At 36.3% G+C, this 17,594-nt stretch overlaps 1 protein-coding gene across 3 annotated transcripts in view; it reads right to left on the bottom strand.

The window, feature by feature from the left end:
* Positions 1 to 17,594, bottom strand: part of ASAP1 (ArfGAP with SH3 domain, ankyrin repeat and PH domain 1) — a 151,884-nt gene that overhangs the window by 73,940 nt on the left and 60,350 nt on the right. For all 3 annotated transcript variants that reach the window (XM_086741275.1, XM_086741274.1, XM_086741276.1), the window contains one exon: positions 2,425 to 2,497. In XM_086741275.1, coding sequence (XP_086597401.1) covers positions 2,425 to 2,497 — 73 coding nt within the window. The remainder of the gene's footprint in view (positions 1 to 2,424; positions 2,498 to 17,594) is intronic.

Below are 17,594 nucleotides of genomic sequence, written 5' to 3' on the forward strand. Positions count from 1 at the left end.
TTGGGAGTTATAGCAGGGAACTAATGAAAAAGAGTTATTGAAAAATCTACAATAAAACTAATTGTGCAATCCATTGCTATTACAATTCAATCCAAATGTTATGGGATAGCTACTCAGAACAGATTCTCCATTAAGTTCAAGCACCATTCACATAAGATGGGTTCCCAGTTACAGATGCAATGTCATAGCAGAAATAAACAGCAAGCCAGACAAGGAGGAAGTGGTGAGAAAGAGGTATCAATTTGTATGCCTCACTGGATTTCATAAACAGTATTTTCATACAGAAAAAAAGGGACCTTTCTAAGGGATTTCCACATTTCTGTGCTGGTATGTTTTCATTTCCACAGCAGCAGACCTAAATCTAAATATGAAAAATGGGTGAGAGATGTGCACAAAAAGCAAAAAAGTATTTGAGTGACATTCAAGCTTTCTTGGTAACAGAAGAGAGTCTCTTGCAGTTCAGAATGCAGCAAAGAGGAACAAACCAACGTACCAAAGGGCTAAGGCTTTCTGAAGAATTTTATATGAGACATCGCATTGTGTGAATGTCACTGTCTAAATGTTACTTCAGAAAAAAAAACCCCAAAAAACCCCAATACAACCCCAAAAATCCTAGCCGTGACTTTTAGTAGAGTATGAATTAGATTACTGAACTGAAGAGAGAAGAATTTCTATTGCCCCTGAATAAACATTTCTCAGCAGTCTAGTTAGAGTCTCAAAGGAGATTATGAAGCAGAGGAGCTTTAAAAAACATTTTCTTTGCTATAGTAGTTCAAATACAGTCTCACCTTTCAGTCTTGCTTTTACTAACCCTAGTTTATGTTTATCAGCCACTGCAGAATTGCCTCCTGTGCACACCTTTTCAAATTATAGTGTAGTCTATAACAACAGCATTCTGAAGAGGGAGCTAGAGTATTATGTACAGCGCTTGCTTTATCCAAAAGACTGACTTGTACCTTTGAAGTAATATTTGTTAAAAAAAAGAAAAAAAATAAAATAAAAGAGAAAAAACAGCTACCTAACTACCTCTGGTCCTTCTTAAGTGCAGAGACAGTCACTTAAAACCATTAATCAATTTTCTATTGCTTTTACTCAATGAGACTAGTTCATGATATAGTATGGCTTACTTACAGGTTCAGAAAACAATATTACTTTTATCACAAACCTCAAATCAAATGTTAGCTAATATCTCTACTATCACTTACATGTTTCAAAACAGGCAGAATACTTTTCATGTGTTCTACAGTTTTAATCAGTTTTTAAATTCATTGAGTAGGTACTTTCAAATGGAAAAGCTGCTTGTAGCATCTGAATACTTTTAAAAGCACAAAACTAAATACACATGTACCAAATACTACTTTCACTTTGCATCAGGCTTCATAGCGTACTGGAAAGACATGCATCATCAACTGAAGTTACAGAAAAGCTAATTAAAACACACATTCCTAGCAGAGCAACATTAGTGATCAGCAGAAAAGTTAAGAATCTACAGTACGTTAAAAACCCCATACATTTCCACGCACTCAAGTAGTGGGACAGCACAGACAAAACAACACAGAAACTAAGACCACTCAGAAGTGGCTCTGCATAAAGAAAATATTTGCTAAACTAATTACTATTGCTAGGGAATAGGAACTGGGATTTTCTAAAATCCATTATTTACAGACAGATGGTTACTGGAAGGTGTACAGCTCTCCTACCCTACCTGCCTTTGGCACAGTTTTTAAAGCTGAAGAGAAACAGAAGTAGAAGCCAGGTATACTTAATAACATTTTCAAAACCTACATTGTATATTGATCTGTGCTTGAGCGTCATTTATTACTAAACTCAAACTGATTATCAATTCATATTCCAGCCACCTATCCTCTCAAAGTTATTACTATAGCTCCAATAAAACATCAACAGTGTCTTCAAACAACCAAAATAATTATAAATCTCCACTGGTTTCCCCAACAAGGGAAATATATCACTTTTATCGTACATGTTGAGGGAAGAGTAAGTGCTGAAGGAACAAACACATCTACCTGTAGATATTTCTTATTATTCATTTATTTATTTATTAAACTTTTAACAAGTTCTCATTCTTATTTCATTTAAAAGTGCACTCCACAAATTCAGTCTAGGATGTTGTCCTGTCACTGTTTCAGTTGAAGGTAACTGTTGAAATGCTATGACAGCAGGAAAATTTACTCATGGGAATTCTCCTAGAGGCCTTTGAGAATTAATATGAGGGTGAAAGAACTGAAGAGCACGTTAATCTGATGTATAATCAGGAGCAAAGAAAGACAATTTTAAAATCCAAACACTCCTAAATAGATCAGTATCTCTGATGGTACACACTTCAAAAGAATAAACTGCAAGACATTTCTCAAACTCGAAATCAAATGCTGAGGTTCTCATGTAAAACTGAAAACAATGTCTTACCTTGCCCCGAATTATATATTGCTTTCACAGATTTTTTCACCTTCTGTAGTGCAGTTCTGTCTTGATCCAATGCCTGCAACGACAACAAGTAAACAAACTTCAAATATTTACCTCATTGATCAACAGAACACACTGTAACATTTAAAAAGAAACCCACAAAATAAGTAGTTTCACAGGCTGGAAAAAACTGCAGATACAACAGATTCAGCCTGCAGGAAAGTCTGATGTCATTCAGCCCCTTCAAGATGAATTAAAGAGCTGAGCTGAGAACACTCTGAAGGCAGAGCAGAGCGGCAGTGACAGTGCTAAAAGAAAAACACTGTTTCAGCTTCGTAAGGGACAAAACATTTATTCAAAATGTGACATATTTTGAAAAATACTCCAAGAAATAGTGAAGTACATGCTTCTACTATGCCCTACAGTATCTACTACAAATAAACAGCTTGTTAACTTCTATAGTTTTCCCACAGTAGTAATCTTCCACTTATCCACAGATTATCACACTGACCTCTTGCCCCAAACTCCACAACAGAATTTTATAAATAAAAAGATGAAAAATAGCAAATCAAAAGAAAAGGACTGAGATCTAATTTGTGCAACATAATGTGACTGAAAGGAAATATTTATAGTAATAATACTCAAATACGCATTTTCAGGATTCCATCATCCTGAATTTCAAATTTTCTGCAATAGTTTCAAAATCCAGAAGAATTAGTATACAATCAATCTATTTTGGAGGGGCCCAATTTTAACCAAGCAAAATATTATAGTTGAACAATACATGAAAATCTGTAACAAAAGCAAATGTAGTGTTTCTGTTATTTAACTGAAAATCACCATATTTTCAAATTACACAATCATTTCCATGGTAGCTAAAATGAGAAAGTTTGGAACCACAAAATTTATATAAATGCTTTCTAATACTCTTTATCAGTAGTTTTTCATTTGCAGCAGAACACGGATTCAAACATTTAGAACTGCAAATATCATTATTTCTTTTGCTCCTCAGTAAAACAATGGATTTTACTTGACTTCCATCTTGCCAGAAAGAGTTAAAATTTTAAAATTTAATAAAATTTCAACAACTCTGTGTTCCTTTTGAAGACATTTGCACAGCAGGTGATTCTCGTTGGATCCCTTTGCAAACACTGTCAAAAGCTTTTGCTTCTGCCTGCATGCTATGCCGGACAGTTGTTACCATACATTTCTACTCAAGTTCTCTCCATCTTCATTGATCAGAAAAAAATAATGATTCACTCATCTACTGAGAGTTTGAACGCGGGATAGTATAAGAATTTGAAACTAGTATTTTGGAAAAAAAAAGACAACATTTAACACTGATGAGATTCAGAGATAAAACTTGGTATGACATTATAATACTAAAGCAAACTGGACATTCAGGAGGAGAAAATACAAAACTCCCAGAAAGATGGTACTTGTTCCTAAAGTTACCAAGACTAGGACAAATAGACTAGAAAAATCTTCCAAATTGGATTTGATATAAAGTGAAATTTAATCACTAATATGGGAGCAGGAGGGAAGGGAACATTCATTATTTTCAGAGAGCAATCACTAAGCAAAGCAATGTACAGAGATGACATCCACTGCCTGAAGGAGCCAGTGATCTAAGTTAGAATGACATCACAGGTCAATTTTGGTTTTTTATATTTGCAGATACAATCTTTATGTGAACTAGTTTTTCTTAGTCCAAAACTCTCTAAATAAAACAAATCCATGCACACTCACAACCATACAGAAGGCCAGAGTGCAAAATGCCTACCTGCAGTGGGAACGCAATCCTACGAAGGACTCCAAGTATACAAAAACTGGTATCTAGGGGGTTTTTCAGTGGTTTGGGGTGGGGATTTTTTTTTGGTTGTCTGTTTTATATAACTGTAGGTAGTTTCTTTCTCAATATATTATATTCCTTTTGAATGTCTTCTGCTAGTAATTTTTAGCTGCACTCTACTGCAAAGGAAGTATGCTGCACCCCAGGTGGGGTCTCATGGGAGCAGAGTGGAGGGAGCAGAGTGCAACAAGACAATCACCTCCCTCGACCTGCTGGCCACGCTCCTTTTCATGCAGCCCAGGATGCGGTTGGCTTTTTGGACTGCAAGTGCGCATTGCCTGCTCATGCTGAGCTTCTCATCAAACACATCCAACTTCTCTCAATCCACCCTCTGCCCAACCTGTATTTGTGCCTGGGATTGTCCTGACTCATGTGCACGACCTTGCACTTGTCTTGTCGAGCTTCATGAGGTTTGCATGGGCCCACCCCTCCAGCCTGTCAACACTGATCTATTTAGATAGACCACTAATAGTTTCTTTAGAATCTTGTGTCTTTTTATTCTGTATAGATACGTATATATTTGTGTGTAGATATTCGTATGTATACATTTGTAAGCGTGTGTGTATGTAAAAGTCTATACATGATGATCACATTTAAGAATATTTGATGTACTTATTCCTAATAAACATAAAAAGTATGGTTTAAGCAACACAAAGATCTTCCTTTCTTGACTGATGTAAAACCACTATTAAAGAAACTGATCACAATGGTGTTTTCTATATATATTACACTTAGCTCTTCTAGAAATCAGCATCATCCTAGAGCCACACATTTGCTACAGCCTCTTCAGTCCACTAGATCTACAAAAAGATCAAATGTTTTGTATACTTAGCTAATCTTTATGATTTCAGGAGGAAAGGAAAAAGAAAAAAATCCACTGATTTCTGTTTCAGCCTTACAATAACAAAAAAATAAGAGTGGCTCAAGACACTGACAATCACGTCAATATGTCAGCATACATTATTAACCCTTTAAGTAGATTATTATCCAGAGAAGATGCATTTTCCAACTGGAACACATTGTTCATCCTCATATCAGAGGAGGTTTAGAATTTCACTCTATTTTTAGGAGGTTTGCCCTAAATAATTCCATATCCTACCACTACCAAAACCCACACACAAAAATAATATACCAAACCAGAAATGTTTTAAATAATTACAATATTTTGTCCAAAACAAACCCATGACAGAAGCTTGAAGGGTGTTAGAGCATGCACAATCTATGCACTCATGACAAAACACCTTTATGCATTTTAAGAAATTACTTTCATATATCAAAAAAGCAATCCATGTAAAGTGTAAAATATTTGAGGTTATATACACAGATGTGTATAATTAATACTTGGTAGTAACATACATGTATTGTAAGATACAAGATTAATTATTTCACAGAAAATACACAGATGGTATATTGGCTTCAAGGGACTAAAAGTAGTTAGGTCTTTCACTTCTCAATGTACACACTAATCTAACCCTGGCACAGAAGTGACTGACAGTTACTATTTTCTATACTAGAAAATATGCTTGCTGTCTGCTCAAGTCCCAGTTACAATATCCATGTGAAGAAGTAGAGCAATGGCACCTTACAAAGTTACAGCTGTTCAGCACCAGTATCACTTTTCCTCAAAATAAAATTCAAACTTTAGCAGATGGATAATGAACACAGGCTAGACAGGTTAATAAGTTATTACACACCACTGAAATTGCAACAAGACAAAACCCCATAATTTCCCCAGTGAAATATAACTGAACGAGAAGATAAGAATCAACTGCTGGTCTCCTGTAGCTCACCCACTCAGGAACAAGCAGATTACCAAACTCACTTAATTCTGTAAACAGAGAAGTGAGTCAAACCTCCCTTCCTGTCCTTCCCTCTCTGCTCAGTTCATAACGGCCCTGCCAGTCACCAGTTTGTTTCCAATTGTTGGTCTCAGCATACATCTACATGACAAAAATAGGGGAGTGGTTAAGAATTTTCTAGAGACATTTCATCCCTTTGTGTAAAGGATACAGACAGGCACAGTTTGAACTTGTCCTGAATTACTTAAAAACCCAAAGGGTCCAAATGAAAGTAAACAAAAAACCACACATCAGAAAGCACTTATTACTGTAATAATTGCCACTAACATTGTTTAGTACACCATCATAGACCTGCTACTCCCAAAGTAAGACCAATTAAGAGATAATATTCTTAAAAAAAAAAAGAAATTATTTCCCTGAAAACTGGAAATTTAACCATAAACTAATGAAAAGAGCATCAGTAATCAAATTTAGGAAATACATTTTTCCAGAAAATATTTTTTTCAGGTAATGCCAAAGCTTAACAGAGATCCCATCAGCTGACCTTCCCTTACATCTCCTGCTGTTAGCTACATGGCCTCATGCAACTCAACAGCCTCTTTCCAAACTGGCATACATGAGAAAAATCATCAGTCCTTCAGTGCTGTAAAGGTCACATTTGATAAGCAAGCTCATTTGTGTAATCTGTAAAAAGAGTCGCAAAAATAATAGTTACTAAATTATTTGTCAAGTATTACTGAAATGGCAATACAGTAGATATCGCTTATAAAACCTCTCTCTAAAAAGTTCAGTATTGCTAAATTGTCATTTGTTTTGACAGTTGATCTTTGGATCCCTCTTTGCAACTACACTCCTACACAGAAGCCTTTTCTGAAAGAGCATGAATGCAGGTACTAATTGCTATCTATGTATGATTACTATTAGATAAAATTAAGTTAGCATCACATTCTTCCTAATGAGGGTGGAGTGGCTATTTTATCTTGTGCACACTCTGACACGTTCGGGAATATTTAACAATATTTTGGGAAGTTCCTTCCTTTAAGTTCTCAGTTGAGTTACATCAATATTTCTGAGTTTACTTCATTTTGTGCATTAGGTACATTTTGACATAAATTAAAAATAAAACTATGAGATTTGTTTCCAGATACCATGATGACACAGACCAGATTCATTCTGTAGCTTATGTTGTGTAGGAGATGCTGAAAAGCCCACAACTAGTGACAACACTTGAAAACATCCAGTGACAGATACAAAATTTTCCCCACAAGCACAGGCTCTAAACCAGCTTCTGCTGGGTAGAAACTAATCTTGGTGTCAAACACCACAGAATCACAGTAAGATTTGGGTCGGAAAGGACCTTAGAGACCATCTAGTTCAACCTCCCTGCCATGGGCAGGGACGCCTTTCATTGGATCAGGTTGCTCAAAGGCCCGTTCAACCTGACCTTGAACACTGCCAATGATGGGGCATCTACAACTTCCCTGGGCACAGCAGGGCATCCGCAACTTCCTACCGGCAATATTCTTACCTTTACAATGACAACAACATACCTTGAGCTAGCGACGAATGGCTGAGCAGCTGTCATTCCCTATATCCAAACGCACTTCATTCTACTAGCCAGCGTTACTACTACTGATTAGAAACCTAACACAGCAAAACCAGCGACCAGTTTTCATGTCAGTGCAGCACAACTGTACCTATTTCCTACTCCAGCAGCAGATAAACACACTAGCGTGACTAATGCAGTAAAATATTGTTAAAGCTCAGAAACCAGCAAACCCATAGCCAGCCCCACAGCTTCAGAAGATACCACTGCACAGGATTCCCAAGCTGCGCACCCAAATTGTGCTAGCGTTAAAGCTGCATAGCACTAAGTGGTCGCACAGAACACAAATAGAAGAGTCTTCCTACATGATAAGTGCTTCTGTGTTTAAAAATAAGCAGCACTGTTGTGCTCTACTTTTTAGCAAGTCATGGCACATTGTCAATCTCTTTTCCACTGAGTTGATCCTTCTTGTCCACGTTAGCAGTCTGCTAAATACTGCTTTAAAATTGGCACTTAGCAGAAGTAAAGGGAATAATCTTAACAATCTATGAAAACAGAGGAACAATCTAGAAAACGGAAGCTTATTTTAACAATCTAAGAAGTAGAACGCTATTCAGTAGTGTGCTCTTGCAAACTCCTCACACTTTTTTCACACTCAGTGGAAACAAATTACTTTGAGTGGGGGTATTGGCTACAGAATACCAACCTAAAAAATCTTTTTTTTTTCCCAGCATACAAATAGATAGTTCTATAGAAATAACATATAAATGAATTAGAATATATAAAATAATACATGTAATATCAATATGAATATAGAAATAATATATACATTAAAATGTTAATTATTTTTTGATGATACTTGTAATTTGAAAAAGCCAACACATTATAAAGTGTCACTTTCATTTAACAAAATCTAACCTAAAAAGTTTACATGCAAAAGGTGTAATTAAAACACAATTCAAAACAGCCCAAAATAAATAAGATTACTTTCTAGAACAATCAAAGAATAAATACATCAGAAGGCCGAGTAGTTGAGATAAGGTCTTTCAAAAGGAAGCAAACGGAAGAGAAGATGGCATGCAAATAGCATAAACACAAATGCACTAAATAGACATGCTAGCAGACATAAATGTGTCAGAAAGAAATGTGACTCTTAGCAATTTAAATCGGAAAAAAAAGCACAAAAGTCTCTCGAGAATTGCTCCTCCCCACCATATCTGACCATAAATTTCACTAATAGGAGAGCTCTTCAGTTGCTGCACCACAATTAAACACCACAAGATATTTTCCTCCTGTGTTAACTCTTCTCTTTCTTCTTCTTTAGAAACCACAGAATATTTTGCAGCATGTTCTGTACTTAAGCTTTTATCCCAGTAGCTCACACGTATCACCTAGTCAGGGAGGGAAGAGGCACCAGATCAGGACTCGTGAGTTACGATTATTACCACCTTCTCAGGCAGCAAAATTCTTCAAATATTGTACACAGATTCTATGAACGTTACAGAAGCTCACAAGTGACACCCAAGGATAAATAAAGTACTCCCTCACCCAGCCCCTGCCAGCCTCACAGTGGGGTTGCAGTTACACAGTGCACTTACACCTCCTAGCTCTATAAATTTCAGTCAGTACTGTTATTTGTTGGTATCTGGTATCAGCTAGTAGCAGAGATATGGAGGACATCAGAAACATATTCATGGTAGACCAAGATGTTTCAAAGCCTTTTTTTTTTTTTTAAAAAAAAACCAAAAAGCATCATTGAGGTGGGGGGAGACAAGAACCCTTACTTGAAAACAGAAACAACCAACACTCCGTCTCCTAAACCCTGAAGAAATACTTAAATGCACACATGGATGCACAACTGCAATATTCCATCTCAGAATTATTCCATTCAGAGAGAAAAAAGCAGGTATACTCATGCATTACAATTGCTTTATGCACAAACAACAACAAAAAACATGGAATTGTGCTTATTTGTTCCAAGCTGCAGATTTCAAGAGTTTCATCAGGTTAAGAAGAAAAAAAAAAAAAAAAAAAAAAAAAAAAGAAAAAAAAGAATTTCCATTAGAACATAGACTTTGAAGACTACTACAGCATTCTAGGACACTGCTTACAGCTCAGTTTGATTTTCATCGGAGAATGCTATGATGACAGACTCAGTAAGACTTCATCTTACATCATGTTAAACCTGTAATCCCCACCACTTACTATGAAATTCGGAGCTACACTCAGACGACCAGCTAGGAGAGTCTACCACCTACCTTCTTACTGTACCATGTATAATGTACGCTGACACTACAGGATAACAGGAGGGAGAATAACAACAAATCTAGAAATAGCCTAGAAAACAAGCAGTCAATTTTTTTTTGTTTTATGGTGGAAGTTAAAAATGGAAATCAGAAGTTTTACAGTACGCAGCAGGAGTTGTGTTTCTAATCATTATGATTAGTCTTTGGCTAGAGATTATTTACAAAATGCGTAAGAGGGGTTTTGAGTCTCCTCTGACAAAAGGAAAAAAAATAAAAATCACAAGAGTTTAATTTAGATGTGAAGCATTAGAGATAGTTTTGAATTTCAATGTCATATTCTTTGATACAAACATATTCTCTGAAGATATTTAATTTAGTAGTGGAAACTACAGAAAAGTAAGCACAATAATCAGAAGAGTTAGCTCTAATATTTCAATAAAAGCCTCATCTAAAAGCCTCTACTTTTTTCCTACACTGCCTTTCATGTTTTTGATAAACATGCAAAAATAGCATAAATGTGTATTAGAAAACTAGGATGTGTATCTCGTCTTCACTGTGGTACAGAAAATCAATAGACCTCTAAAAGTAATACAGGCAGAAAAAAACCCAACCCATAAATATGTGTGTAATACATATAAAGTAATGGTATATACGCTTTAATTAACAGAATGATTCTATAGACAACTTAAGACCAGGGAGATCTGCTTTCTCAATGTACAAATAAAATACAGCGACATGAGAAGGGATATCCAGCCTAAAGCAAAGACGTACGATCTGATTAGATTCTCTAGGGTTTATTTTGAAGACGCTAGCACACATTATGGCCCTTGGCAAACTGGTGAAGTTTAGAAAGGAATTTAAGTTACATACAAATGTATAAGCTATAACAATCAATCAAGGGTGAAATAAAGTGATATACTAACGACACTGAAGTCCCACAGTGTGAAGATAACCTTCAGTCACCCAAACTGTGTCCATGACCTGACAAAGTAATTGAGTTAACACAGAAGCTACCACTTTCCTTTCCACAGGAAGGACACTTTCAATACAGTGCTGATTTTAAAGGTATTGCTTTAAAACTACAATGAAACTTAAAAGAATTTAGCAGCAATGTGAGGAAACAGTATGAGTGCTTTGAAAGCAAACTGCAACTTACTCCACAGTATTTTTTAACACAGTATTGTACTTGGTAAAAATAGTCCTGCACTGCTTCTATGATTGTATTAGAGAACAGACACTCTTAGAGAATATTCTATAAATTTTCTTAACAATATTAAGACTCTGACATAATTTACTGCCAAGATCCTAAACACAAGTAAATTACACTAGCAACAGCTTTCTTCAAAATACTCAGTCACATATAAAAACAGCTACACTGTATTCCTTTTAGAAAATGCAACTGATTTGTCTGTTCACAGATTTATCTGAATATTGTTAATATAAATAATGTCACATTTATAACATGAGCATATAGTTGTGCTACTAGCCAAAAAAAAAAATCCCGATTTTCTGACACTTCAATTACATTGTTTAATGTTATTGGGAGGCATTGTGAAGCTGCTTGCGCAAATCCATGAAAAAATATAAGAGTTTTCAGGAAGGGAAAAGTCTGAGGAATAAACTGGGAGAGAATTGACTGGTTTAGGATCTGGGGCTTCTAAAAGATTAAAATTCCACAGATTCAAAACCAAGAATTAGTCAAAGAGAATAACTTCACCACATACGCAGCACCTAAGCAGAAGGCTGAAGTTCAGTGGAGGTAGAGAAGAGCACGCACAGTCACCCTTCTCTTCTTCAAGCTAAAGCTTAAAACATTTTTGCTAACACTTGTGCTAGACTCCCAGGCATACACCCACACTGAACAGCAAATAATTAAGTAATTCTGCAACAAAGTCTGCTCTATAAAATATTATCTCAGTGCATTTCTGCCAGATAAAACATAGTCTTTGTACATAACTAACATACAGCGAATCATAGACATAAGGGACCTTAACCTCGGCAACAAGAATTAACTTCTTGGAAACCAATATTCTTGCTCTACTAATGGAAACAGCAGGTTACCCAGTAACACCCATATTCTAGCAGCAGCTATTGACTTTTCGTTTATTTTGCTTGGAGCAAAAAAAAAAAAAAAAAAAAAAAAGTAACAAACAAACCCTCAAAGTTCTCATAGTTTATCATTTCCTTGTATATTAGATATTGTATGGAAAGTAGGTTTTTAGTTTGTCTACTCTCCTCTCTCTCTTTGGAAGAGGAGTTCCTACATCAGTTCCTTAGATAACTACTGCTTATTTAAGGGGATTTAAAACACATGGGTCCCTGGACCTTCTCTTCTGCAAGAAGCAGCAAGGAAGGTGAAAGTTGAATCAGCTTCAGTAAATCATTAAATGGCATTCACCACGTGATTAGCTACAATATAAGTTAAAGCACTGGGGGCAAAACAAAGTTTGAAAATAATACTTTTGTGTACAGGAAGAACCAGAAAACACCAGTGAAAAGAAAAACAGTGTTAAGGTCTGGGTTTGTTTATTTTGTTTTGGGTTTGGTTTTCTTTTTTTTTTTTTTAAAAGAGCAGTCTTACAGCTGTGTATGATATATATCACCTCAAAGCGTACAGGTTGGCGATATTCTCTAAAATAAGGAATATAATTTATGTCTCAGGATCAAGAAAGGAGTTTGGGAAAGCTAATGAAAACCAAGACTGCTATCACAGGGTAACAAGAGTGCATGGACAAAGCTATCATTACCATGTAGCTTTTAATTCTTGTAGAATATGTACTAGAAAATATAGGTTACACTTAAACATAGGACAAAGCAATGGCTTAAACCCCACTCAAATGAGCACTAATTACATAATAAAGTACGTTTAATCTGAAACCAAGTTATTCCTATTTTAGTCCAAGGATTTTTTCTTTTAACCGTACAACCTTCCCCACCAAGCACAAAATTAAGACTAATACTAAAATCATTAAATTTATGGCATTTATTTTAAAGTTACCTTGGTTCTCAAAAACAATTTATTCATTCCAGCTCATTCTAAAAATTGTATTAGCTAATCCTAATGGATGCAACTAGTGCTTAAATAAAATTAACATACCAACATCAGTCTTAAAGGTACTCAAGAAGCTCACACAACTGATGAATGATTTTACATACAAACTAGACAGACTGAGGTACTCTACTGTTTAAATTTCTGCAGCTTCTTCACTGCGTTTTTAAAAATTTAAAACCTCCAAATGCAGTTTAATTCAGCAGAGGCATATGAATTAAGATGGATTTTTCTCCTTTTCCTTAGGAAATAACAACTTTCACCGTTTCAGATATCTACAAAATACAACAGATATCTTATATCATATGCTAAACGTATGCGCATGGTTAAAAGACTCTCTTTGGAACGTAGAACAAATGTATAAGAAAAAATGTTGAGCAGTAGTATCATGAAAATTTGGACAGGAAAGATAAAATGATTAAGCAATTGAAGGTCAAAATGAATAGGATTCCACATTCCAGCTGGTATATTATGACCAGAATTCACGGGTCAACAGGCTTCCCTGGAGGTTTTTGTGGAAACCTAAAGCGCTCAGTTGCTCCACAGGACCTGAAAAAGAGGGTTTTCCTGCCTCCTTCTGCCAGCCATTCATTAGCACTACCTCCTTCGTACCAGCACACTAGTGTTCAGAGAATCATGAAGTCAAGAAATTAGATCAGATGAGAAATTTCTCTCGTTTTTTCTCACGTTGGCCAGCACAAAGGAGGACAACTACACACATGGCTCTACCCTTTTCGATGGATGCACAAATTTGTAACAGATGAAAATTGCCATGTCACCATAACCTGAGAAGACAGATGATGTTTAATATTGGAACAACAATAAGAACTGTGCCATCGCAACTGCATCCCCTGCATTCCACCTACTTTTGATCCATGAAGATACACTTTGAGACTCCAAGGCTTGCATCCTCAGAAACCAACTCTGTGAAGAAGAAGCAATATTCATGCATGTAGGAGTTAAATTCAATTTTCTCCTTCTCCAGCAGGGCTGACTCAGGCTACAGATTTCCTTTTTTAAAATCAAGAGAAAGCATGTGAGATGAAAATGTTTATTTCCTTCAGAAACTCAGCCAACTATTTAAGTTACAGTAACTAACTGGAGTTCCCTATGCCTTTTCTCATGATCTTCACAAGTGCGTAAACCATTGCTGCAGTATGGACTGAAGTTTTACATTTGCAGCTACAGAGAATTACCGCATTTGATGAGACCAGTGAAGCAGAATCTGAAAAGCACTTTACACAACTTTCAGTGTGTTGTATTATTAACCCTCTAGTAACCTGGTTTAAATACCTCCTGCTACTTTTACAAGACTGTTTATCCCCTACACCACACACCACTCCAAGCAAGCAACACTTCCTCTCAACATGCTCCTTGCTTGGAGGGAGAAGGCATTATCTAGTAAAGGTGAATTCAGTTCTAATGGCTAGAAGCTGGCCTATCATGATAGAGAACTAAACAGAAATAAAACACTAAATGGTGCAACAGAAGTTGTAGAAAATTGGACAGTAGCTTTTCCAGAAATATTTTACATGCAATTTCCTTTCACAGAGCAGCCCCTTCAAAAGTCCCACCTACTCCTCCTTTTTACCTGAGATGGAAAGGGCAACAAGGCACAAGCTGCATCTCTGGAGATGAGTACATGGCAAGACAGAGACCAAGCACCCTGCCTGACACTGTACACCTACAAAAATCCCAAACGGCAAAGAGGGGTGGATATCCAATGGCTGAACACAGTCTATTCTGACACAAAGGGAAGATTACTTTAAACAAGTCAGTAGACAGGAGATTCAAAATAAAAAAATAAAAAAATTGAAAGGTATAGTGCTTTGCACCACATATGGTAACCCATGGAACACCTTGTGGGTCCTAAAACTTTATATACTTTAAAATTCTTTTTAAAGAGAGGGATAAAGTCATGGAAGAGAAATTCAGCACAGCTACTGAACATAAATTGAACACCTTTGATCTGACATACCCTGAGCTGCAGGTTCCTGGACACTAGGAGATCATACTGGAGAAGGTATCCCTACATCTCTGCCTTTTTCCTACACTCTTGCCTTTTCATCTGCTGTTGGCTACATCAGAAAAAATCCTAGGCCTTTTATCAACTTCTGGACTATCCCAGTAGAGCTGTTCTTCCACTCAGTAATGCTATTTCTGTTATGTAAGCTGCAATGAGAGGGAATTCACCAGCAGATAACCACAGATGCACAATACCAAGCAAGAGAGAAGCCTCAGTAAAAAACTGTAAAAAAACCAGAAAGTCCTGTAGCAAACCAGGAAAAATTTTCCTCTTCTTTCATACAGCTTTGCTTTTCTTCAGATCTGAATATCAGCTATGCTTGCAATATTCCAAAAAACTATTTACACACAGATGGGGAACATTTTCTGAAAGGTTTAACAAAAAATTAAATAGCAAGGTATTAACTGAAAAATTATGTTCACCAGACCAATGAAATATTTAATATATTTTGGTTTTTAGATGTACGTAGTCCTTAGACATTAGTCCACATTTCACAAGTTATACTGATGTGCTCTAGCAAAATCAAATTATTAAACTTAAAATAAACAATTTGTTCAAATTTCCGTTGTATATTTTACAGTATGTCTTAAAGTCAAAAGAGAACAAAAGCTGATTTTGTTTCATGTATAGATCAGGGAACATTTGTTTTTACAGCATAGAAAAAGAAAAGCTGTGCTTTATTGCCAGTCTTACCAAGGACAGTTGTTGATACTGTATCTTTTGCCCTAAACTCATCAAGAGGGAAAGTCAATTCACTTCTTTATATTATTCCAGAACATCTAATCTTTATGCAGTGAAGAGAAACTTACTGAACTAATGCATCTAATTGAAAGAATAAAAGTATGAAATCTTCTTAGAAGACATTTTGTTTTAATCAAATCCATAATCCTTTACAGAAAAATGAACTGACTGTTATTAAGCAAGCTCCTAGCCTTTTAAGAGCAACGTTTTTAAAACAGATTTTCTTTATACATGTACTGTTTTGGAAAAAATCTTGATGCATCAAGCACTGAAGAAACCCACCGTGCTCAGTTCAGCCCTTTACTGATCTCCCTACCACTAAGGAAAACAAAGTATGCTGCACTTGAGAAGTATTACCTTGACACAGAATATTTTGAAAAAATAAATTAAATTAAAATTTATTGGTGAATATCTACTGGGCAAATCACAACACAATTCGAGTTTACATCATCACAGGTTTGGATTAAATGGAGGGTAGGGAAAATTGAAATGGTGAAAGACACGGCAGTGATGCTGCCTTTAAGTCACAAAGTCTTGGTTCAATTGCAACAGTTTTGATGGAACTCCAGCTCAAAATGTCCTCGTTCATAAACCGGTGGAACAGCATACCAAGGCACATATCACTGCATGCTGTTTCTATGCTCTTCCCATAAGCATCCATTTCTCACCTTGGTTAGACACAGGTATGGGCCGAGCAAGCTGAGGTACTTACATTCCCACAACCATAAATCTTTCCCTGTGAATTCAGAAGAGAATATTGTAGGATTCTATTTTTGTCTTCACTTAGTACAAGTTACCAGTAGGCAGCTAGAACAGAGTAAATCCTACACCTGGCAACCGCAGTCTTTCAAAGCTTTCATGAATGTCGCATTGTTTGGCTCTCTGGAAGCCAGCACTGCACAGAATGCTAAGGGCTGTATCCGAGCAGGGCTGAAGGCAGGACACAAATAGAACAGAGCAGTAGAAAAGGAAGCTGTGTGCAATGATGCAAAAAAAATCCTATTGCTGATTTGTATTCTGCCTGAATATGAGGAAGAAAATAAGAAACCTCCAGCTCATTCACATGAGGAACATAAATAGAAGATTCAGTAAAGAACTATTTTTCTAACCATGCGCATTTGGAACATATTCAAACTCTAGTTATATACTGAAGAATCATAAAAGGCAACACTTGTTAATCACAAAATTGGAGAGTTCCCAAATTTGGAAATAGACGGATTTAATGCCAATGTTACATACAGTTTGTGTAATGTACACAAATAGAAATCATAGTTAAAGACAGATAATACAGTAGGTGATGGCAACTGCAGATAACGATCTCCTATGGCGGATACGATTGTATGGTACATTTCACAATAGTTATAAAAAGATGAAAGACAGAGCTTGAGGACCATAAACAAGGGATTATTTCACAGACATTCAGCTAACAAAGTCATAGGCACCAGGAAAAAAACAGTGCTAAGGAAATAATACAGTGAAGCAAAACAAGCAGCACAGTGGAAAAGCATTTAAATATATACCACAATAAGGAAAAGACGAAGCAGATTCAAGGGGTATATGTTACTTGCTGCTCCCTCTCCAGAAGTGTGCAGAAAACCAAAGCCCCCTTACAGAGTGCGGGAAGGGAACTTCTCCAAGGTGAAGCTTTGCTATTGCTTAAAGGAGGAAAAGCAAATAAAAACAACCCACACCAGACATATTTGTGCCACTCCGTGAAATAAAGACCATATCTACAGCCACAAGTAGAGCACAACATTAGGGTAGGACTCGTAAAACAAAATATACTTTGTCCACATAAAGTGCACTTCAGACAGCTTTACTCCAAACTGCTGCGTGCACCGAATGCTCAGTAGAAGCTGGGAGTGCATGTTCCAGTTAATTTTCATTCAAAAGTAAGCCAGTTTTGTCTACTAT

Source organism: Chlamydotis macqueenii, chromosome 2, assembly GCF_036417535.1.
Source record: "Chlamydotis macqueenii isolate bChlMac1 chromosome 2, bChlMac1.mat, whole genome shotgun sequence".
Lineage (NCBI taxonomy): Eukaryota > Metazoa > Chordata > Aves > Otidiformes > Otididae > Chlamydotis > Chlamydotis macqueenii.